The following is a 23986-nucleotide window of genomic DNA, read 5'->3' on the forward strand; positions in this document are numbered from 1 at the left end:
CCGGCTCAGCATCTTCGACGTAGCTTCTGCATCAGCTTTATAAGGTAAGTCTGGAGATTATTATCTTTATATTTACAAGAAATGTGTAAAATAGGCAGTACCCTATTGTAAAACATTTACCGTATAGTCAGATGCCTAAAATTCGAGCATGAATGCGGATGCGAACATCGGCCACTAGTTATGCGTGGCGATATATCATCATTGCCACTAATATTTAACGCATTTTTTTTTCGGAAACCTTGTATATAATATTAACATGAAGTGTGTTCAACCCTGTGAACGCGAAACTGTAAGTTATATGAGACGAGAAGAGACGTGAAAACAATTATTTTGCAATCTCCCATATTCTACAAACGGAGACTGCTGCCGTCTGGCTGCCGGGTGACGTAACAAGTCGCTGACCAATGAGAGCGCACTAAGCCAATCTGGCATACCTTTTTTGTTCATGTTCCTTGGTTCTGAGTATTCCAATGTAGATCCAGGCACTGTTTTTTTCGCTTTTGCATTGAGATTTGGTGCCCTCTTTAACTCAAAAGCATTTCCACTTTATCGGAAATAACTGACATCCTTCTGCAAATACTTTGGGTACGACATAGCTCCGATGACCCCACCCCCCCATCCCACCCCCGTTTCCCATAAAATGTCACCGAGATGTGTGGGAATATAATTGCATTTACGTTCTTCAATAAACTACTGAGAACAATCAGTACTCAGCTAGGAGATTTATGGCAAACGGCAAAAAATAAATACATACCTTTCACCACAGAGGTTCACTCACATCACCTCGAAACTGCAAACATCACCTCGAAACTGCAAATCAAATGTGTGTACCTTTATCCATGCATAGAAAACTGGAAAAAATCACTAACTACACTGTAAACGTTTCGCGTTCGTTACCAGAGCAACAATGCACACCGATGTAGCTACGGAGTAAAGGCTTAGCGGTCTTGAAGGGAGGAAAAGGGGGGTTATCACGTTGTTTTTATTGTCTGAAATGTTGGATTGTTCGTAGAGTGCTGCGGACATTGTCTTAGCGGCGAGCCAAGTCGGGGGTACCGACTGCTGTTTGGGCATTGTTGGGCGGCGTTTGTTATTTTCGATAGCACCGCACGTGGCTTGTGAATGCGTGATCGCGAGAATAAACTGATCAAAAAACGTTTTGCACCACCTGCAGATCTGCGAAGGTGTGTGGACTTGGATTCAAGAGGAACCGAACAGTAAGTAATGAGGGTGGTAACAATACTTGTTTTGAACAGGGGATAACTGTTGACAACGTAAAGAGACAGCAAAACCAATTTTTTCAGTCAAGATTTCTGCCTTAAGTCTGGCGTTCCTCCCCCAATTTCGCGCCCTTGTCACTGTAATTCGCGTATAGGACATAGCGCCCGATCAGTCTCAGCTACAGTTCGACAGTGCTGTGTTGAATTTGTTTCAAGTGCACACAAAGGCTGTCCCCATTAGGAGTCACAGACAGAAAAATGGGACGAAGGGAGAGGACAGAATGCAGTAGGTGTTATAAGACGCTTCAGTCAAAAGCAAAAATCACTGCCAACGAAAATAATGATCCCATATTTCTTGAGGGCAGCGTAGTTTATTCACTGGCTCTGCCTTCAGATAAAACTCCAAGTGATTCTTTTGTGTGTGTGTGTGGGGGGGGGGGGGGGGAGGGGGGGGCAGAAACCCTATCGCGCCCCCTCCCCCAATAGTTTGAAGTGGGGGAGGGGAGCCGAATGCACCTCCTGCCCCACCGGTTGATACGTTGATACACCGTTGAGAAATATATGACGCGGGGGATTTAAGAAGACGTTTAAAATCTCTGGCTTTCTTACAAAACATTGAATCAGAAATAAGATCCATAAAATAAGACAATAAGTTGAATTATTTGCTGCAGTAATGTTGTAGAATGAAGAAAAAGTAAAAATAATAAAAATAACACACATTTAAACATGCTTGTGTACTATGTGCATAGCCAGTCCTAAGTCTTAATAAAATATGAAGGGATGTTCTTCTTACAAAACGGTTGGCATAGCCTCGCCCACTGTTCCTATGACGGTCGCAAATTCCACTGATAAATTATTTGTGGTCGGTAACACCATGTTGACGTCACGGGTCACAAAGCCCACTATCGGAAAGCCCACGAAACCGTGGACGAGGATTCTCGGAATGTAGGTAGGTTGTGACTTAAAAAAAAGCAGGGAGTTTCCAGGAGTACTGGACGCAAATTTCGCAGTGTGCAGTTTTCATGTATCAGTTTTCAGTCTTCGACGACGAGAATTTGTATCATTCTATTGGAGGAACACGTGTCCCGCAAATTGAGCCTTGTCCACTGTCAGGATAGATAGTGCGCGATACAGAATATAACTAACTATTGTAAACGTGATGGTTGCACGTAGCACAGATCTGCTTGACGTCCTGAGTTTTGGTCTTAGCACTTTAATTTTGCACGGAGTTATGTGGCTGGCGTAATAAGAAATGTGAATGCTGCGGGTTCGGCGAATGTAACGTTTCTCGGCTAGAGCTTCCTGCTGTGCGGTCGACTGACTCATGAGGTGGCAGAGCCAACAGACGGCGTGACGCAAGCCGGTGGCTCCCCGCGACGCCACACCGCCTTTTGCTGCGCCAGTCCTCTTTTCCTCCAGTCTGCGTTTTCCCTCCTGAGTGGATTGCTTCTGCTGCAGCTTCTGTGTCGTGAGTACAATTAACGCCGAAAAGCGATGTGTAGTCGGCTTCTTCGAAGAAACAGTTTTGGCTACAATTGTATGAAACGTGTCAACATTCATTTTCTCTAAACAAGGGCGCCCATACCTATGGGAAAGGGGGGCAGGGAGGGAGCCGCGCCATCCCCTTTCCACACCAGCTCTTATGGAAAGGAAAACAAAATGCAATGTATTCTGGCGCTTTTCTTTGAAGAAAACGATTTAATAGACAGTATTTTTTACACAGTCTTTTAATATGATCTGGAAATTTTTATGTTCACATAGAAGTCGCCATTCGTCTTTCAAAATATTAAAAATAGACCACACCCACAAGTCTAGCACCCCCCCCCCTCCCCCCGTCCTGCAAACTGTCTTATGGACGCCCTTGTTTCTAAATGTTAGTTTTAAATATCTGTGTTGCAAATCATCCTCGTCTTCATTTAATGACTGCTGCAGACAAGCTGTAGCAGTTCTCATTGTTTCCTTGGCCTCCCCTGCAGGTGAATATGAGAAGGTGATTTCTGTTTCATTGGCAATTAGGCTGTGTTTCAGTGCCTAAGGGTTTGTCAACTATTGCCGAAGACACCAACAGAAGCTATAACGACATAGTTGCTTGATTTTAAACGTAACACTCTGCAGACTGAACTGTTTGTACGTAAGTATGTCTTTTATAGCCTCTGAGGTTTTCTCATGCATTAGGAATGCCTTAGGCCACGGCCTAATCCCTGCAAAACACAAATGATCAAGGATACTGGCAATAGCTCGAAACTTCCACAGGAAGCTGACTAGGCAACTTACAATCGAGGTGGTCACACCTTCCGTACTTATTTGCCAGTATGAATCGCAAAACACAGGTCTCTCTCTCTTTTTCCCCCTTACTGATGACGTTACGTGAAGGAGGTGGATTTTCCCTCCATAGCTTATTGCGTCTTCCTAAAAATGACAAGGGAAAAAAAATTATGCAGATAGTACGCAGTAAACAATGTGACATGTTGCTTCTGTTCTGAAGGCTACAATGAATGTTCCAGCGCCGTTTGTGTATATCCTGTAATGATAGCGTCCGGAAATACGCTATGTGTGTGTTTTGCTCAGCTCTCGATACGTTCGTATGTCACAGAACGCGAGTCACCAGTAAACAGAACATCCAGATTTTGAAGTTTTTTCCCATGATTAGCTTAGTAGTGATATTCTTCTCCCATCCTGATCTCCAGTGGCCAGCGGCGGTAGTCATGCAGGCTAGTGTCTTCTGTAGCCTATTATTGGTAGATGGTTCTCGATGGCGTGACTGCTAGCATGTTGTGATACAGCATTAAATTTGCGAGCTGTCAACACCTTTATGATGCCCCACTGCCTGTGTTTGCAGTCCAAGCTAGACGATTGTGAATTCTGTCATGCGCGAAATTGACGACAGCAGCTGACGCTGACCACAGCAGGTAACCAGCACCCACGGTGAAATGTTCCCCGGTGACCCACAAAAAGCCCGTCAACTCAACAGTGAAGATAAGAGTTGCCCATTTCTCCGCCGTGTACTACTATCCGAACTGTCTGATGTTGTCAATGTTCGTGTAGCACAAGAAATAATTAAGTTGACTTGTTCCCAGTATCAATGATAAATGCAGTTGTAAATGCAGAACACTTAATTCTACCAACACGTAATGATGCTCTCTGATATGAAAGGTTGCAAATTGGAAAGTGCGACACCAGTAAAGCCACCTTAATGGAGCTTTGCATTAAAGCCACCTTAACGGAGCTTTGCTATTTTCAATAAAAAGAAATGTACTTTTCCTTGGGCGCTTTGGCCTCAGACACTTTAGATTTCTGAGGGCCTATCGTTATTAGAATATTATGTTTCACGTACCTTTCGTCGTTTGCAGACGCGAAGTGTCGCTCTGCAACACGAATTGTTAAAGTGCACCAAAATCTTGAGGGTTACGTGAAAGACTTTGATTGTTGTGCGAATAATGTTAATTTCTTTTCAACTGCGAGTTTAAGCAGTCTAGCGTGTTTGTTTTTAACGTATAAGACATGAAATGTTGTTGTTGTTGTTGTGGTCTTCAGTCCTGAGACTGGTTTGATGCAGCTCTCCATGCTACTCTATCCTGTGCAAGCTTCTTCATCTCCCAGTACCTACTGCAACCTACATCCTTCTGAATCTGCTTAGTGTATTGATCTCTTGGTCTCCCTCTACGATTTTTACCCTCCACGCTGCCCTCCAATGCTAAATTTGTGATCCCTTGATGCCTCAAAACATGTCCTACCAACCGATCCCTTCTTCTAGTCAAGTTGTGCCACAAACTTGTCTTCTCCCCAATCCTATTCAATACCTCCTCATTAGTTATGTGATCTACCCATCTAATCTTCAGCATTCTTCTGTAGCACCACATTTCGAAAGCTTCTATTCTCTTCTTGTCCAAACTGGTTATCGTCCATGTTTCACTTCCATACATGGCTACACTCCATACAAATAATTTCAGAAACGACTTCCTGACACTTAAATCTATACTCGATGTTAACAAATTTCTCTTCTTCAGAAACGATTTCCTTGCCATTGCCAGTCTACATTTTATATCCTCTCTACTTCGACCATCATCAGTTATTTTGCTCCCCAAATAGCAAAACTCCTTTACTATTTTAAGTGTCTCATTTCCTAATCTAATTCCCTCAGCATCACCTGATTAATTCGACTACATTCGATTTTCCTCGTTTCGCTTTTGTTGATGTTCATCTTATATCCTCCTTTCAAGACACTGTCCATTCCGTTCAAGGCTGGGCCTTATATATTCTCCGCCACGTTGTTTAACATGTTTTAAGTTTTGTAAGTACACATGTATTCTCATAACTAGGTGCTCATGTCTCTGTTATTACTTTGATGTACAGGGGTTCAGTCACTGTCATTGTTTATTTCTTTTTATTTAGATATGCACGTAATGATGTTGCTATAAGCCACGCAACCGGTAGAGCGTAATAAAATTGGTTCAAGATAGAGCTGTATACGGAGTTCTTGCTACAAAATGCACTAACACAGCAGAAAATGCCTCAGCCACAGAGTCGTTTTTAGTAAATGAGAGTTTTTTACACTATTTAGTCCAGTGAATAGTGTTTCCCTCGCATCTGTGTTTCTTATACAACTGAATCTCTGATTCTGACTATGTAAAAGATTTCGTTATGCCTCTCTTAATAATCCGTATCTTGGTTGGTTGACAGGTTGTGTAGTCCCACTGCTTTTTACAGACTAAGAACACTGTTGACGATTGACGCTGTTATGTACGGGGGCCATTCGGAAGGTAGAGAACGTTTTCTTCTGCAGAAATTTTTATCTGATATAATTAAACGGAACTGTATTTTACATACAATTTGATACTCAAACTACTTTTCTACGTAGCCACAGTTCAAATTTAGGCACTTGTACCATCTTACTAGCTTTTCTATGCCTTCTGTATACTCAGTTGCCGCCAAAGTGTTGAATCACTGATTGACGGCTTCCTTAAGTTCATCACCACTTCTGTAGCGTTGTCCACTCAAAAAATCTTTCAATTTGGTAAATAAGTGATACTTACTTGGGGCTAAGTCCGGACTGTGTGGCAGATGTTGAAACGTTTCCCACTGAAACCGTTGAAGCAAGTCCTGTGTCACCCCACTGCATGCGGATGTGCGTTATCGTAAAGGAAGATGACTCCAGTGGTTAGGAATCGGCGCCGCTTGTTCTTAATGTTGCGACGGCGTCGTTGAAGCGTCTGAGAGGAGGCCGCTGCATTTATGGCCTCATCTCTAGGCATGTAGTTGATGAGCAGGACACCTTCACGATCCCAGAACACCGTAGCCATAATCCTTCTGGTGCTCAATTTTGTTGTTGTTGATTGTTTCGTTGGGGATTGCGAATGAGGCCATTCCACTGACTGGCACTTTGTTTCTGGTGTGAGATGTGATATTCAAGTCTCATCACCAGTGACAATCTGATTCAAAAAATTCGTCACCATTCTTTTCATAGGGACTGGGCAATGTCAATGCAGCTGGCATTTGTTTGGTTTTCTGTTCCTCTGTAAAAATTCAAGGAACCCACATGCACACACTTTTTTTCAGCGCAGTTCTGCTGTAACAGTCTCTTACAACACAGTTCTTGGAATGTCTACATCTACATCTACATGGTTACTCTGCAATTCACATTTAAGTGCCTGGCAGAGGGTTAATCGAACCATTTTCATATTACTTCTCTACCATTCCACACTCGAATGGCGCGTGGGAAAAAGGAACACCTAAATCTTTCCGTTCGGGCTCTGATTTCTCTTATTTTATTGTGATGATCATTCCTCTCTACTTTGGTGTGTGTCAACAATATATTTTCGCATTCGGAAGAGAATGTTGGTGATTGAAATTTCGTAAATAGATCTAGCTGCAAATAAAACCGCCTTTGTTTCAGTGACTGCCACCCCAACTCGCGTATCATATCAGTGACACTCTCACCCCTATTGCGCGATAACACGAAACGAGGTGCCCTTCTTTGCACTTTTCGATGTCCTCCGTCAATCCTACCTGGTAAGGATCCCACACCGCGCAGCAAGATTCCAGCAGAGGACGGACAAGTGTAATGTAGGCAGTCTCTTTAGTGGGTTTGTCGCATCTTCTAAGTGTTCTGCCAACAATGCGCAGTCTTTGTTTCGCCTTCCCCACAATATTATCTCTGTAGTCTTTCCAATTTAAGTTGCTCGTAATTGTAATTCCTAGGTATTTAGTCGAATTGACAGCCCTTAGATTTGTGCGATTTATAGTTTACGCAAAATTTATCGGGTTTCTTTTAGTACCCATGTGGATGTCCTCGCACTTTTCTTTGTTTAGTGCCAATTGCCACTTTTCGCACCATACAGAAATTCTCTCTAGATCATTTTGTAATTGGAATTGATCGTCTGACGATTTTGCTAGACGGTAAATTAGAACTTCATCTGCAAACAATCTAAGGGGGCTCAGATTATCACCTAGATCATTTATGTAAATCAGGAACAGCAGAGGGCCTATGACAATACCTTGCGGAGCGCCAGATATCACTTCTGTTCTACTCGATGATTTACCGTCCATCACTACGAACTGTGACCTCTCTGAGAGGAAATCACTAATCTAGTCACGCAACTGAGACGATACTCCATATGCACGCAATTTGATTATTAGTCGCTTGTGAGGAACGGTATCAAAAGCCATCTGGAAATCTAGGAATATGGAATCGATCTGAGATCCCTTGTCGACACCACTCATTACTTCATGGGAATAAAGAGCTAGCTATGTTGCACAAGAACGATATTTTCTGAATCCGTGTTGGTTATGTATCAATAAGTCATTTTCTTCAAGGTGATTCATAATGTTCGAGCACAATATATGCTCCAAAATCCTACTGCAAATTGAGGCCAGTGATATGGGTCTGTAATTCAGTGGGTTACTCCTATTTCCTTTCTTGAATATTGGTGTGACCTGTGCTACTTTCCAGTCGTTAGGAACAGACCTTTCGTCAAGCGAGCGGTTGTATATGATTGCTAAGAATGGCGCTATTGTGTCTGCATACTCTGAAAGGAACCTGATTGGTATACCATCTGGACCGGAAGACTTGCCGTTCTTACGTGATTTGAGTTGTTTCGCAACACCTAAGATATCTACATTACTGGCCATAAAAATTGCTACACCACGAAGATGACGTGCTACAGACGCGAAATTTAACCGACAGGAAGAAGATGCTGTGATATGCAAATGATTAGCTTTTCAGAGCATTCACGCAAGGTTGGCGACGGTGGCGACACCTACAACGTGCTGACATGAGGAAAGTTCCCAAACGATTTTTCATACACAAACAGCAGTTGACCGGCGTTGCATGGTGAAACGTTGTTGTGATGCCTCGTGTAAGGAGGAGAAATGCGTACCATCACGTTTCCCACTTTGATAAAGGTCGGATTGTAGCCTATCGCGATTGCGATTTATCGCATCGCAACATTGCTGCTCGTGTTGGTCGAGATCCAATGACTGTTAGCAGAATATGGAATCGGTGGGTACAGGAGGGTAATACGGAACGCCGTGCTGGATCCCAACGGTCTCGTATCACTAGCAGTCGAGATGACAGGCATCTTATCCGCATGGCTGTAATGGATCGTGCAGCCACGACTCGATCCCAGAGTCAACAGATGGGAACGTTTGCAAGACAACAACCATCTGCACGAACAGTTCGACGTTTGCAGCAGCATGGACTATCAGCTCGCTGACCATGGCTGCGGTTACCCTTGACGCTGCATCACAGACAGGAGCGCCTGCGATGGTGTACTCAACGACGAACCTCGGTGCACGAATGGCAAAACGTCATTTTTTCGGATGAATACAGGTTCTGTTTACAGCATCATGATGGTCGCATCCGTGTCTGGCGACATCGCGGTGAATGCACATTGGAAGCGTGTATTCGTCATCGCCATACTGGCGTATCACCCGGCGTGATGGTATGGGGTGCCATTGGTTACACGTCTCGGTCACCTCTTGTTCGCATTGACGGCACTTTGAACACTGGACGTTACATTTCAGGTGTGTTACGACCCGTGGCTCTACCCTTCATTCGATCCCTGCGAAACCCTACATTTCAGCAGGATAATGCACGACCGCATGTTGCAGGTCCTGTACGGGCCTTTCTGGATACAGAAAATTTTCGACTGCTGCCCTGGTCAGCACATTGTCCAGATGTCTCACCAATTGAAAACGTCTGGTCAATGGTGACTGAGCAACTGGCTCTTCAGAATACGCCAGTCACTACTCTGGATGAACTGTGGTATCGTGTTGAAGCTGCATGGGCAGCTGTACCTGTACACGCCATCCAAGCTCTGTTTGACTCAATGCCCAGGCGTATCAAGGCCGTTATTACTGCCAGAGGTGGTTGTTCTGGGTACTGATTTCTCAGTACCCAAATTGCGCGAAAATGTAATCAAATGTCATTTCTAGTATAATATATTTGTCCAATGATTACCCGTTTATCATCTGCATTTCTTCTTGGTGTAGCAGTTTTAATGGCCAGTAGTGTACTTTTATGTCACTCATGCTAACAGCTGTTGTGGTTTCGAATTTTGAAATGTTCACTTCGTCCTTTTTTGTGAAGGAATTACGAAAAACTGTATTTAGTAACTCCGCTTTGGTGGCACCATCATCGATAACATTTCCATCGCTATCGCGCAGTGACGGTATTGACTAGTTTTTTGCCACTGGTGTACTTTACATACGACCAGAATCTCTTTGGGTTTTCTACCATATTTTGAGACAATGTTTCATTGTGTAAACTATTAAAAGCATCTTGCATTGACGTCTGCACTAAATTTCGAGCTTCCGTGTAACTTAGGCAGTCTTGGGTATTTTGCGTTCTTCTGAATTCGGCATTTTCTGCAAAAAATGAGTGCATTCCACCAATTATGAAACGCCTGTCTTCTTGGATTTTCGTTGCAGTCCTCGTTTTGAGTACGTCAATCATCACAGAGGGCCGGCTAGAGCCATCTTCGTGAAGATTCTTCCGTCCGCCATTACAAATAATACAGCACTTCCGGACTGATGTTTCGTTCATTGAATAACCGTAAACCTCAGTTATCTGTCTATAAATTTCGACGGGTCGGACTTCTTGCACGTTTAAAAAGAGACTAACATTGTGCACCTCACACTTGGCGGGATCGTCAATGTTGTCTCACATTTGTAAGTCACGCAGCTAAGCAGTAGGAGCAAGCGTAGTGGATCGTAGCTGCCGTCAAACTGAAGTGGATGAGTACCAAGGTCAGTGGCCGATCGGCGGTGGTGGTCGGTGGGACGTGGTCACGTGTCAAAGCAAAACGTTCTTTACTTTCCGAATGACCCTCTTATATACATACACTCAGTCGCAAAAGTATTCGGACAGTGGGAAGTTTCACAATGAGTACTCGAGAAACACTGACTATGAAACCCAAACATATTTATTAGCAATATATATGCGTAACAACATTAATTACAAAAGAATTATTGTATTATTTCGTTTCCAAAACATAAATAACAGAAAAATTAACAACAAAAATGAAACATCCTGCACACCCTGCTGCTACAAAAGTATTCGCACACTGTCCAATAAATGTTCATAAGTTGTACGACGAAAATCTCAATACCTTGTGGGTCCACCTTTCATTTCCAGTACCTCCTCCAATCTACTAGGCATACTTTCCACGAGTTTTTTCGTGAAATCTGGGCCTATGTTTGCCCATTCTTGGCGCAGTTTCTCTTTCAACGTCTCCTTCGTATAGATGTCGTTTCAATTTATCCCACAAATTTTCGATTGAGTTAAGGTCTGGTGATTGGGGAGGGGGGGGTGCAATACTTTCAGGCAATTGAAGAGCAAACACATTTGTACAATATGCGCGGTATGCTTGGGATCATTATCCTGATAAAAATGAAAGTTGTTCGCAATACCTAGATGTCGTGCACTCTGCTTCAAAGGTCGTCGTAGTATATTCAGATACGCTTCCTTGTTCATCTGATCATCAATGAACACTAAATCACCCACACCATTGCCGGACATGCATCCCCACACCATGATGCTCCCACCTCCAAACTTTCCTGTTGGTTTGAAGTTCCTGGGATTCAGCTCTTCATTGGTCTTTCGCCACACGTTTGCCTTTCGGTCGCTTTGCCATAATGTAAATTTACAAAAAAAAAAAAAAAAAAAGAAAATGGTTCAAATGGCTCTGAGCACTATGGGACTTAACATCTATGGTCATCAGTCCCCTAGAACTACTTAAACCTAACTAACCTAAGGACATCACACAACACCCAGCCATCACTAGGCAGAGAAAATCCCTGACCCCGCCGGGAATCGAACCCGGGAACCCGGGCGTGGGAAGCGAGAACGCTACCGCACGACCACGACAGTAAATTTACATTCGTCGCAAAATATCACCCGATTCCACCAAGCCTGATCGTATTCGGCGTATTCCCTCGCAAACTGCATACGTTTCTTGTGGTTCACTGCATTTATGAATGGTTTTCTCCTTGCCACTCGACCATGGTACTTCGATCGTCGTAGTACTCTCCGCACGGTTTCGGGATGAACTTTTATACCAAGGTCTCCCTCCACCTCACTTGCAATTTGTGTGGCAGATATTTTCGGATTTTGTTGTACCTTTCGCACAATCACACGTTCATTTCTCTGTGAAAATGTCCGTGGCCGTCGTGTACTGCAACGGAATTCCAATCGGTCTTCTTTCTCGAACCGTTTAATAATGTCGTGAGCTGTACTTTTCTTCATGTTCACTATTGCGGCAATTTCCCTGCAGGTTTTCCCCTTCGCGTGATGCTAAACGACAAGTTGCCTTTGCTCGAACGTAGAACACTTCCCTCTGCGTCCCATCGTCGACCTGCACAGGCTCGCGATACGTGTTTACTAATCATCGCTATCGTCTCGCGGAAATGTCGGACACACTGCAGTCGCTTCACCCTCTGTGCGTCTCGGAATGAACTATTCTCTCACGTTGTCCGCCTTTGTTCGAATGCTTTTGTTGCACCTTCCCATGCCGTTTTCAGGAAATATTACGTAACAGACACATGTCCGACAACAATTCTTCGTACTTGACGCGTGTTTCATGTTGCGACATCGTACCCAGAGTCCCAAATACATTACAAAGTGCAATTTCTGTATTTGTTCATGCGGCAAACTGCAAAATTATGCGCCGTTACGTGCTGTCCGAATACTTTTGCGACTGAGTGTAGATAAGGCTGCTTGTTTTATTGTTGTTTTTTATCATGCAAATGTCATTCGTCAACTTCGTACAGGTTGCAGGATACCATGAATACAAAAAGTAAGTATTCTGCTTACTAATGGCTGCTATAACCCGTCCACATAACTGAGGTCGCTATTGCATGATTGTGCGGTGTCTCTCGATTAGCAGGTAGTCTATTTTGAAATCAAATAGTGAAAAGAAAATTCACATTCAGTGTTTGGCTGGCAACGGCTAGTAGGGTAGCTGGACCTGCCCCTACAGCTCTCCCAGTCAGCAATTTGCTTGGTGACTGGTATGCGCCTTTCCTCCTACAGATTATGGTGGCCGACAACTGGACATCGATGGCGTCGCTGGCGGTGTTCCTCGCCTCGCTGGTGCTCCTGTGGTTGTACCGCTGCCGCACGTACTTCGCGCGCCGAGGCGTTCCGTACCTACCGCCCGTGCCCTTCGTGGGCAACATGCTCCCTGTGGTCCTGGCTCGCGAAGCCCTGTCCGAGAGGGTGCTGAGTCTCTACCGCCAACTGCAGCCACATGCTTACGCAGGAGTTTTCTACTTCAGAGAACCCGTCTTTATGATCAACGACCCAGAGATCATTCGCGCAGTCACCGTCAAAGACTTCGACCACTTCAACGATCACTTGCCATTCGGGGTCACCGATAGAGCTAATCCTCTGTTCAAGAGGATGCTATTTTGTCTAACAGGTGAGTAGCTAATACCTTGACTGTGGCAGTTACTTGCATATCTCTTTAGTGAACACTAAATAGAAATAAGATCCACTATATATTCTGTAGATCCATAATGAACAATAAGTAAAACACGTGAAACATGCCGCAAAGCCAAAAATATATAGTGTATATTCAGAAAAGGACTGTTACCTAATGTTGCTCCAAAGATGCTAAGTCAAAAGTGCCACTGTTACGTCTCTACTTTGCTGTTTGAATCTTGAATGGTGCATTTGTTGATGAGTCTCCGTGTGAGATCGAATCTCTCTGATGTTGCCTTCGTGGTCTTTCTGCTAGAAATATGTAGAAGCAATAGTGTACACCAGGGCTGTTCCACTCATTTCAACAGTAAGCCCTATATAATACTACATGAACCTTTTTAAAAAATCGGTTAGTGTGATACATTACAGTATGTTGATTGTGAATACATTTCAGTATGTTAAAGGCCGAAATTCCTTTACACGAACAAAGTGTTAAACAAACATCTAAAGAAAATAGAAAGCATAATATATGAAAGTGGTGCGACAATTCTACCCAGTTAAGGGGGCTACTCTGCCCAGTGTATTTCAGAGTTAAAATAGGAAGCACTTACCACAAGTGAACATTTTTCGTCCTTTTTGCACCTACGCACACTTTAGAAACCAAGAAGCTCCCTACAACACTTGTTATTGCTTGTTTCATATCTTCCTCGGACCGTAAAGCACTTGGCTTTTCCCCTTTGTATGTATTGACCACCTCAAAAGAAGCCAAGAAAATGTGTTCTCCAGAATTTCGCCGTAAAATATCAACTAAACTAATAATTTAACTGAGCGGAAATAATCAAACGTTTATTAGACATAATAGCCCCATGTGCAGACATTTCCAAAGACGCAGAAAAATCAGATCATTGTGGAAAAATCCAGCAATATGTTTTGATACACACACGGCCTAACATGTGTTCTTATGCAGGTGACATTTAAAATTTCTCGTTATTGAGCTTTGTAGACCTTAATTTGTTTGGGAGTATTCTTTTACTACGGCAATAATCCATCACAATCGGCTTACTTCTAGAGTTTGTTCTTCTGTCCTGTCAATAATGTAACAGAAAACACCCCTACTACCATCACATGCGGTGTCAGGGAGAGACTGGCACACACTTAAGCAAAACGACGTTGACTTAGTGTAGAACTACCCCACTGTTGCAACATTTATTATTTCTGACGGATTAGCCTTGTGAGGGTAAAACTCCGCTGTACCCGACATTGGATGACCCTTTTCGGTATGTACTCGGAATTTTCACAGTGAAACATATCGAGATGCACAACACCTCTTTTGAAGTGCCTGGCACTGGAGTTCGGACGACCATTTACGCGAGGCTTTCGAGTGTACAAATGAACCCGTGACGAAACAAACTTGTCACGGTCCGTGCGGCTCCCCTCGTCGGAGGTTCGAGTCCTCCCTCGGGCGTGTGTGTGTGTGTGTTGGCCACAGCGTTAACTTAGATTAAGTAGTGTGTAGGCTTAGGGACCGATGACCTCAGCAGTTTGGTCCCATAAGACCTTACCACACAAATTTCCACGAAACAGATTGTCCATTTGTAGATTTTTTTTGTATTGTATCAGTCAATTCTCTCTCATAACAGTCAAAGACGAGCGTTTTGTAGAGGTACCTTCATAGTGGATGGTCTACACTTCATGAGGATACTGTCAATAAACTTTTTTGGCACCTGCCCTCTCTACAATTTATTTTATTTGATCATTGTACTGTAAATCGCTTCGTACCCATATTCCCAGATATTTAACGGGTGTGACTGTCTCCAGTGATTGTTCAACATGGTGTTAAGAAACAATAACGAGTCTTTCCACCCATTCTTGCGCAATATGCTACATTTGGTTATGTTAACGGTCAACTACAATCCCTTCAGTTTTCGGCCGGCCGGCGCGCGAGGGGTCGGAAAGGCTTTGCGCGACTTTGTCGCGATGAAGACGGACGCCTCGTCCAACGACTCACCATGCTTTTGTCGAGTGTCAGGTCCCCGTAGAGACTCTGCAAGCGCCTATGAATATCTGCGATGCTCTGGTTTTCCGCCAAAAGAAACTCAATGACAGTTTTTTTGCGTGGAACGCACCTCCGTTTGGAAGGCTGCGTTTAGCGCTGCGGCCCATCGCATCTTCATGAAACTGTAGGAGCTGAAGTGGGAATGGTCCGCGATATTCCACAACAAAGTCCGCATTTTTTCAACAGAAATTGGCCGGGAAAAAATGTCTTATTACTTATTGAACGCGCCTCGTACATGCTTCGTACACTTACTCCTCTAGTTTGGTTGCAACATATATTCTAGGAGCCAGGACAAAATCATTTTTCTGTGTATCTTTGTAGCTACATTTTTTCTTAAATTTTCGTGCATTTTACTGTAAATATACAGGCGATCTGTACCATTATAGAGTTGTAGTGTCACATGGGTATTATGAATTAACTGTTAAAAACCAAGAATCTATCTTTTTTAGTTCCTAAGAAAACAGGCCATTTGTCTGAGAAAATTTTGTTTTTCATAAATTGCAGTTACAAATTAATTTAAATTAAGATTCAAAATTTAAGAAAACAACATTTAAAATGCGGGAGCAGTGTAGGCTACATTACCATCTGTATTGTCCGAAAGCATCCACTTCCTCCTGTTCAAACACCTTGCCTCAATGGACACTTTTTGGGCTCTTAGCTCAGCTTTGTTGACTCACGTTTTGGCCTGTTCTTCAAGTATGGTTCACGTATCGCAACCAGTCTTCACTCCCAGCTCCAACACTTTCAGTCTTCCGGTATTACCATCATTAAATGTGATGACAGCATCATACACAGCGAGCCTCGATGTATGGAACCCCACAAATACATTTTTTTGGGATTGTTGTGTAAACTACACTCTTTACTGGTTCATTCTGATTTTCTGTTTACCCTGTCACATATTTCTTCAGTAGATGTGTTTTTGCCAAATCCCTATAAACACCAGTAGCCTCAGGTAAAGAGTTGTTGTGGGTAAACTTATCTGAAGTCACAGCTGATTCAGCTTTTTTATATTTACAATTCTCGTCTGAACAGAGGCTGTGAGTCGGCTTGTCATCTGTTGATATTTTATGGAAAAATATGTCCTAGATAGGCTTATTCATACCATCTATGTTTCTATCGGTACTTCTAATTTCTTGGCCACAATATTTTGATAGTCAATGCATAGTATTGTCTAGCAGACGACTCCTAATAGTTTTGCGATCAGACAGCGGTGTCTTCAATAACTCTGTTTCCTACATTATGCAGCTTTACTGTATGATTAAATGATGATGGCGTCCTCTTGGGTAAAATATTCCGGAGGTAAAATAGTCCCCCATTCGGATCTCCGGGCGGAGACTACTCAAGAGGACGTCGTTATCAGGAGAAAGAAAACTGGCATTCTACGGATCGGAGCGTGGAATGTCAGATCCCTTAATCGGGCAGGTAGGTTAGAAAATTTAAAAAGGGAAATGGAGAGGTTAAAGTTAGATATAGTGGGAATTAGCGAAGTTCGGTGGCAGGAGGAACAAGACTTTTGGTCAGGTGATTACAGGGTTATAAATACAAAATCAAATAGGGGTAATGCAGGAGTAGGTTTAATAATGAATAAAAAAATAGGAGTGCGGGTTAGCTACTACAAACAGCATAGTGAACGCATTATTGTGGCCAAGATAGACACAAAGCCCATGCCTACTACAGTAGTACAAGTTTATATGCCAACTAGCTCTGCAGATGATGAAGAAATTGATGAAAAGTATGACGAGATAAAAGAAATTATTCAGGTAGTGAAGGGAGACGAAAATTTAATAGTCATGGGTGACTGGAATTCGTCAGTAGGAAAAGGGAGAGAAGGAAACATAGTAGGTGAATATGGATTGGGGGGAAGAAATGAAAGAGGAAGCCGCCTTGTAGAATTTTGCACAGAGCATAACTTAATCATAGCTAACACTTGGTTCAAGAATCATAAAAGAAGGTTGTATACCTGGAAGAATCCTGGAGATACTAATAGGTATCAGATAGATTATATAATGGTAAGACAGAGATTTAGGAACCAGGTTTTAAATTGTAAGACATTTCCAGGGGCAGATGTGGATTCTGACCACAATCTATTGGTTATGAACTGCAGATTGAAACTGAAGAAACTGCAAAAAGGTGGGAATTTAAGGAGATGGGACCTGGATAAACTGAAAGAACCAGAGGTTGTAGAGAGTTTGAGGGAGAGCATAAGGGAACAATTGACAGGAATGGGGGAAAGAAATACAGTAGAAGAAGAATGGGTAGCTCTGAGGGATGAAGTAGTGAAGGCAGCAGAGGATCAAGTAGGTAAAAAGACGAGGGCTAATAGAAATCCTTGGGTAACAGAAGAAATATTGAATTTAATTGATGAAAGGAGAAAATATAAAAATGCAGTAAATGAAGCAGGCCAAAGGGAATACAAACGTCTCAAAAATGAGATCGACAGAAAGTGCAAAATGGCTAAGCAGGGATGGCTAGAGGACAAATGTAAGGATGTAGAGGCTTGTCTCACTAGGGGTAAGATAGTTACTGCCTACAGGAAAATTAAAGAGACCTTTGGAGAGAAGAGAACCACTTGTATGAATATCAAGAGCTCAGATGGCAACCCAGTTCTAAGCAAAGAAGGGAAGGCAGAAAGGTGGAAGGAGTATATAGAGGGTTTATACAAGGGCGATGTACTTGAGGACAGTATTATGGAAGTGGAAGAGGATGTAGATGAAGATGAAATGGGAGATAAGATACTGCGTGAAGAGTTTGACAGAGCACTGAAAGACCTGAGTCGAAACAAGGCCCCGGGAGTAGACAACATTCCATTAGAACTACTGATGGCCTTGGGAGAGCCAGTCATGACAAAACTCTACCATCTGGTGAGCAAGATGTATGAGACTGGCGAAATACCCACAGACTTCAAGAAGAATATAATAATTCCAATACCAAAGAAAGCAGGTGTTGACAGATGTGAAAATTACCGAACTATCAGTTTAATAAGTCACAGCTGCAAAATACTAACGCGAATTCTTTACAGACGAATGGAAAAACTGGTAGAAGCGGACCTCGGAGAAGATCAGTTTGGATTCCGTAGAAATGTTGGAACACGTGAGGCAATACTAACCTTACGACTTATCTTAGAAGAAAGATTAAGAAAAGGCAAACCTACGTTTCTAGCATTTGTAGACTTAGAGAAAGCTTTTGACAACGTTAACTGGAATACTCTCTTTCAAATTCTGAAGGTAGCAGGGGTAAAATACAGGGAGCGAAAGGCTATTTACAATTTGTACAGAAACCAGATGGCAGTTATAAGAGTTGAGGGGTATGAAAGGGAAGCAGTGGTTGGGAAAGGAGCGAGACAGGGTTGTAGCCCCTCCCCGATGTTATTCAATCTGTATATTGAGCAAGCAGTAAAGGAAACAAAAGAAAAATTCGGAGTAGGTATTAAAATTCATGGAGAAGAAGTAAAAACTTTGAGGTTCGCCGATGACATTGTAATTCTGTCAGAGACAGCAAAGGACTTGGAAGAGCAGTTGAACGGAATGGACAGTGTCTTGAAAGGAGGATATAAGATGAACATCAACAAATGCAAAACGAGGATAATGGAATGTAGCCAAATTAAATCGGGTGATGCTGAGGGGGTTAGATTAGGAAATGAGACACTTAAAGTAGTAAAGGAGTTTTGCTATTTAGGGAGTAAAATAACTGATGATGGTCGAAGTAGAGAGGATATAAAATGTAGACTGGCAATGGCAAGGAAATCGTTTCTGAAGAAGAGAAATTTGTTAACATCGAGTATAGATTTAAGTGTCAGGAAGTCGTTTCTGAAAGTATTTGTATGGAGTGTAGCCATGTATGGAAGTGAAACATGGACAAGAAGAGAATAGAAGCTTTCGAAATGTGGTGTTACAGAAGAATGCTCAAGATAAGGTGGGTAGATCACGTAACTAATGAGGAGGTATTGAATAGGATTGGGGAGAAGAGAAGTTTGTGGCATAACTTGACTAGAAGAAGGGATCGGTTGGTAGGACATGTTTTGAGGCATCAATGGATCACTAATTTAGCATTGGAGGGCAGCGTGGAGGGTAAAAATCGTAGAGGGAGACCAAGAGATGAATACACTACGCAGAATCAGAAGGATGTAGGCTGCAGTAGGTACTGGGAGATGATGAAGCTTGCACAGGATAGAGTAGCATGGAGAGCTGCATCAAACCAGTCTCAGGACTGAAGACCACAACAACAACATACATTATAATAAGAATATAGCATGCACAACGTAAAGAAGAATAAAACTGTTATGCCAGTCCTACCTATTTATGAAGCAAGGGTTTCCACTAGGATTTAAATCATATCACAGCCTTCTAGGCCTTATGGTTCTTGAGGTATTAATTTTTAACTAACCAATTATTTATCATATCCTAAAATCGTCCTACGCAACTAACTAATTTAAATTAAATATGCTTTCAGTCAGACAAATTTAATTAATTGTTCACTAAATTAATCAGCAGATCCCAAGTAATATTTATGCATAAAAACAACAATTAAAACTCTTCATGAAAATGGCCATTTATTCTCCCTTCTTGAAAAGGGGCAGCAACCGGTTCAGTAGTTGCAGGAGCAACAGTCTGGACCACTGAATGATCTCGTCTTGTAACATCAACCCAAATGGCCTTGCTGCGCCAGTACTGTGAACGGCTGAAAGCCATAATTTTTCACAAGGGCATGCAGCTCTACTGTCTGGTTAAATGATGATGGAATCCTCTTGGCTAAAATATTCCGGAGGTAAAATACTCCCCCATTCGCATCACTGAGCGGGGACTGCTCATGAAGATGTCATCATCAGGAGAAACAAAACTGGCGCTCTACGTATCGGAGCATGAAATGTTAGCTCCCTTAATCGCGCAGATTGTTTAGAAAATTTAAAAAGGTAAATGGATAAGTTGAAGTTAGACATAGTGGGCATTAGTGAAGTTCGATGGCAAGAGGAACAGGACTTCTGGTTCGGTGAATACAGGTTATAAACACAAAATCAAATGGACGTCATGCAGCAGAAGGTGTAATAATGAATAAGAAACCATAGTGAACGCATTGTTGTAGCCGAGACATGATCCTTGATGTTCTGGCACACTGGGGTGGAGTAGCCGTCCCAGCTGTACAATCAGCGATCTTCCTAGCCACGGGAGTACCGCAACACTATGCAGACAGCTCATGGTGACACGTAGCATGTGTGGACGAGCGTTGTCCTCCTGAAAAGGGACACCACGATCTTATCACATGAGAGGTACAACATAAGGTCTCGGAATACCCGTGACGTACCATTGTGCCGTCAGAGTTCCCTCGTTCACTGTAACAGGCAGTGAAAGAGAAGTAAAGCAGTAATCGACTGGAGACATTTTGCTCATATCTTTCTCCGACCATACACATAGATCTCAACATAGACTCTGAATAAAACTGAAACTTGACTGTTTCACACACATGAAGGTTGAAAATTCATATTGCTTTCCTAAATATATCGTAGGAGCAACAGGGAAACAAGAAGTCACACGAATAAATCCTGTAAATTTGGCAAAAAAGATACGAGGGGGAAGGGGCTTTGGTAAACTAAATAACGGTTTTCAAAACAAAGCTACTGGCGTGCCTGAAAATAAAATTATACACTCAGTGTGTGTCACCAGTACTGACATATGGTAATGAGATAACAGCAAAAAAATTAAAACCTGACGGATACACAGCTAATAGTAGAGGCATGCATGTTGAGAATTATTAAGAGATACAGGAAAACAAGTAATGAGTCAGGGAATAAATTAGAGCGCAAGCCGTAGTTACGACTATAATCAAAATGAAATGGAGCTGGATGGGACATGTAGCTATAAACCAATAGATGGTCGTTGACTCAGAAAAGTACTTAATGAATTTCGAGAGGTGAGGGAAGTCCTTGGGAACGAAGTAATGGAAAGTGAATAGATAACACTAGTAAATCAGGAGCAACATGGATGTGTACAGTTGAAGACTGTAATACATGGAGAAATTTAGAGGAGTGCTTTGTTCAACAGTAGCTGTCAAATAGCTAATGATGGTGAACGTGATGAAATTCTGTGGGTGGTGTTTGAAACAAAATTGTTTTCTAAAGAATAAAACGAGCTTTCCTCGCTTCACACGTATTTCTAACACTGAATCAACAATAAATCATCAGAGTCCGTATGGTTAGAATCTACGAATAAATAACAACTGTAATAGGGTCTGTCTTTGTTCTCAGTAAATATACACCATACACGATGCAAATAGTGTAAAAATTGTGAATAGTTTCTCCAAACTCTTCCATTGCTTATCTAAAGCTCGAGCAAAGAAAGCAAAATGATAAATGAAGCGCATTATGTCAGCAAGTCTCTTGCACTGATTTTCCATCAATTGCACATAGTTCGTTCTACAGAGGATAAGAGTCACATCGTACAACTATAAAATTGTGCAAAGTCAATTTTTCCAAGAAATCCTCTAAGACTTGTGTAACCATATAATATAATTAGCAGTTGAAAGTCAATCTCAACTAAAGTAAAGCACAGGTGTGCGTCTGCAGATATGGTCGACGAGTGAGATACCGTACACAGGTACCGGTATATTTCGTCCACAAGAAGAATGACTTAAGAGTAAGCAGTGTTTAAGTTTAACTGATTTCGTTTTCGGTACTTACTGTAGTGCTTATTTTTGTTACACAGTACAATATATATTGTGACTCTTATTATACTTAAAAAAAACAATAGCGACGTAGATGACACTGAGACAAGTAATTTAACATAAGATATATGGGGCCGCAAATGTCGGGAAATACTCCAAAATGGATGACAGATGACAAACATGTGATGGGCCCAGATGACGTACTTCGCCGCTTGTGCGGCTGTTGGGCTTGTAGATCTTACGTCGCTTGTTGGGGCCAATGCTACTTAAATTTTCTTAATGGTATAGATTTCTTTAAAACAAAGCTTCTAGTAGTTTCAGCAGTGTCTATTCTCGCCATGAAAGTGCAATTAGTCATTTTTAACACATTTTGTGTTAGTTGCTAGCTGGATAGTCGCGATCTAGGCCTTGTTTAAAAACCTAATCCAGAAATCTTGGCAACGCGAATTCTCTCAAACCAAGGCACTACTAGTTCATTCTTCTATCATTATATCTCGAATTCTATGCAAGACAGTGGTAACAGAGCAAAAGAATTTAGTGTCGTTTTTGTTTACACACAGCCAAACTCTAGCCCTTGATAAAATTAATTATTTCAGTTCGGAAGAAGAAGTAATCTTCTCTGACCACGAGGCAGAAAAGTGGGAACTGTTACAGGATTCTGAGTTCGGGGAATTCATTGGCAGTGATGTAGGTAATATTTTCACTTGCGGGAGGGGGAGGGGGGGAGTAGTGTAGTGGCGAAGAACCGTAGAGAAACTCAACAAGCTTTCTCTTCTGATATCGCACAGTATGCAGCAGAAACATCTTGACTGAAGAGCAGGAAGGGAAAATATATGGCCTTCAGGCACAGTTGGAGGAAACAAGGAGAGAATTCATCAGGATCAAGGGAGACAGAGGGAAGGAGGGACTTTTGGAACTGGCAGTTGATATGAAAACAGGAAGAGAGAGAATGCGATTTGATAGTTTCATTATAAATACTAAGGACAGATATCAACCACTGCCAGAGTTAAGTGAAGAAGAGCCTCATGTAGAGCTAGGAGCCGGAAATGTGCAACACAGCTCAAGTGGGACCAGGAAACATAGGAATATGCAAAATGTTAGGTAGAAGACAGTAATGCTGCTAGGTGGTAACCATGGGCGATTTGTAGGCTTTCAGTTACAGGAAAGTTAGGGCAATGTACCATTCTATCAGCAGTTTCAAACCAAATGCAGGACTAAGTCAAGTGATAGATGACTTAGAGTATTTATGTAAGGATTATTCGAAAGAGGAGCTTCGTGAATGGGGCGGATAACAGTTTGGATAGGGATGGGTGCCCCGACTCGTGGCACCAATGTAAACTTCGTCGAGCTATTCCGGACCATTATAGGCCACGCCTCAATAGACCTGTGACAGCGTTTTATGTGAGGTTAGGAACAGCACAGGTGCGATCAGTCGGGACTATCGAAAGATGGGGTTCAACTAGGCGTGTCCTATATCTGAACAGGACTAGGAATGGAAGAATGGTACAGCTGATTCATGAAAGTATAAGGGGTGGATCTTGGGACATGCATCGCCAAACACTTGTTGTCATAGGTAGGAGAAGCACGTTTCTTTAAGGATAAACGCAGAAAACAGTTTGCCCTGCCTATGACTATTTCCACCAGTTTAAAAAGTCTTATAATAAACACTCACAAGATAGAGTCTGATACAACAAATGCCGTACTAGTTACATAACATAAAAAAGCCACTCGATGAAATAACATGGGAAGTTTCACAGGCTTATCAATCTTTCATCCAAATACGCAATCAATAAAAAAAAAATAAAGTACAGAAATCTGAAGTTGAGCTCCAAGCTTTGAACTGCACGGAAGTTTGTCTCACTGAGGATTTAATATTATCGTTGTGTGAAAGAATGCACTCTTACTGTAGGACTGCTTTAAATGGTGTAGGTTCACATCGCAATTTAAGTCAGGAAATGACCTCAGTACCGTATGCGATGACAAATAGTTTGAAATAGTAGGTATTGAAATAACAGAGCTTGACATGAACAAGAAATTAATCATTTTGTTTGAGCATTGGTCATCTAATGGTAGTGTGGAACGTTTTTCAATAAATTATCAGAAGTTCCACAAGAAAAAGCAACATAATTTTGTACT

At 42.2% G+C, this 23986-nt stretch overlaps 1 protein-coding gene across 1 annotated transcript in view; it reads left to right on the forward strand.

The window, feature by feature from the left end:
• The first annotated feature begins 2649 nt into the window (after positions 1-2649).
• LOC126234240 (cytochrome P450 9e2-like) overlaps positions 2650-23986 on the forward strand; it is an 82249-nt gene continuing 60912 nt past the window's right edge. Inside the window, exons 1-2 of the mRNA XM_049942931.1 lie at positions 2650-2688; positions 12751-13138. Coding sequence (XP_049798888.1) covers positions 12754-13138 — 385 coding nt within the window. The 5' untranslated portion in view covers positions 2650-2688; positions 12751-12753. The remainder of the gene's footprint in view (positions 2689-12750; positions 13139-23986) is intronic.

The sequence above is a fragment of the Schistocerca nitens genome, chromosome 2, assembly GCF_023898315.1.
Source record: "Schistocerca nitens isolate TAMUIC-IGC-003100 chromosome 2, iqSchNite1.1, whole genome shotgun sequence".
NCBI lineage: Eukaryota > Metazoa > Arthropoda > Insecta > Orthoptera > Acrididae > Schistocerca > Schistocerca nitens.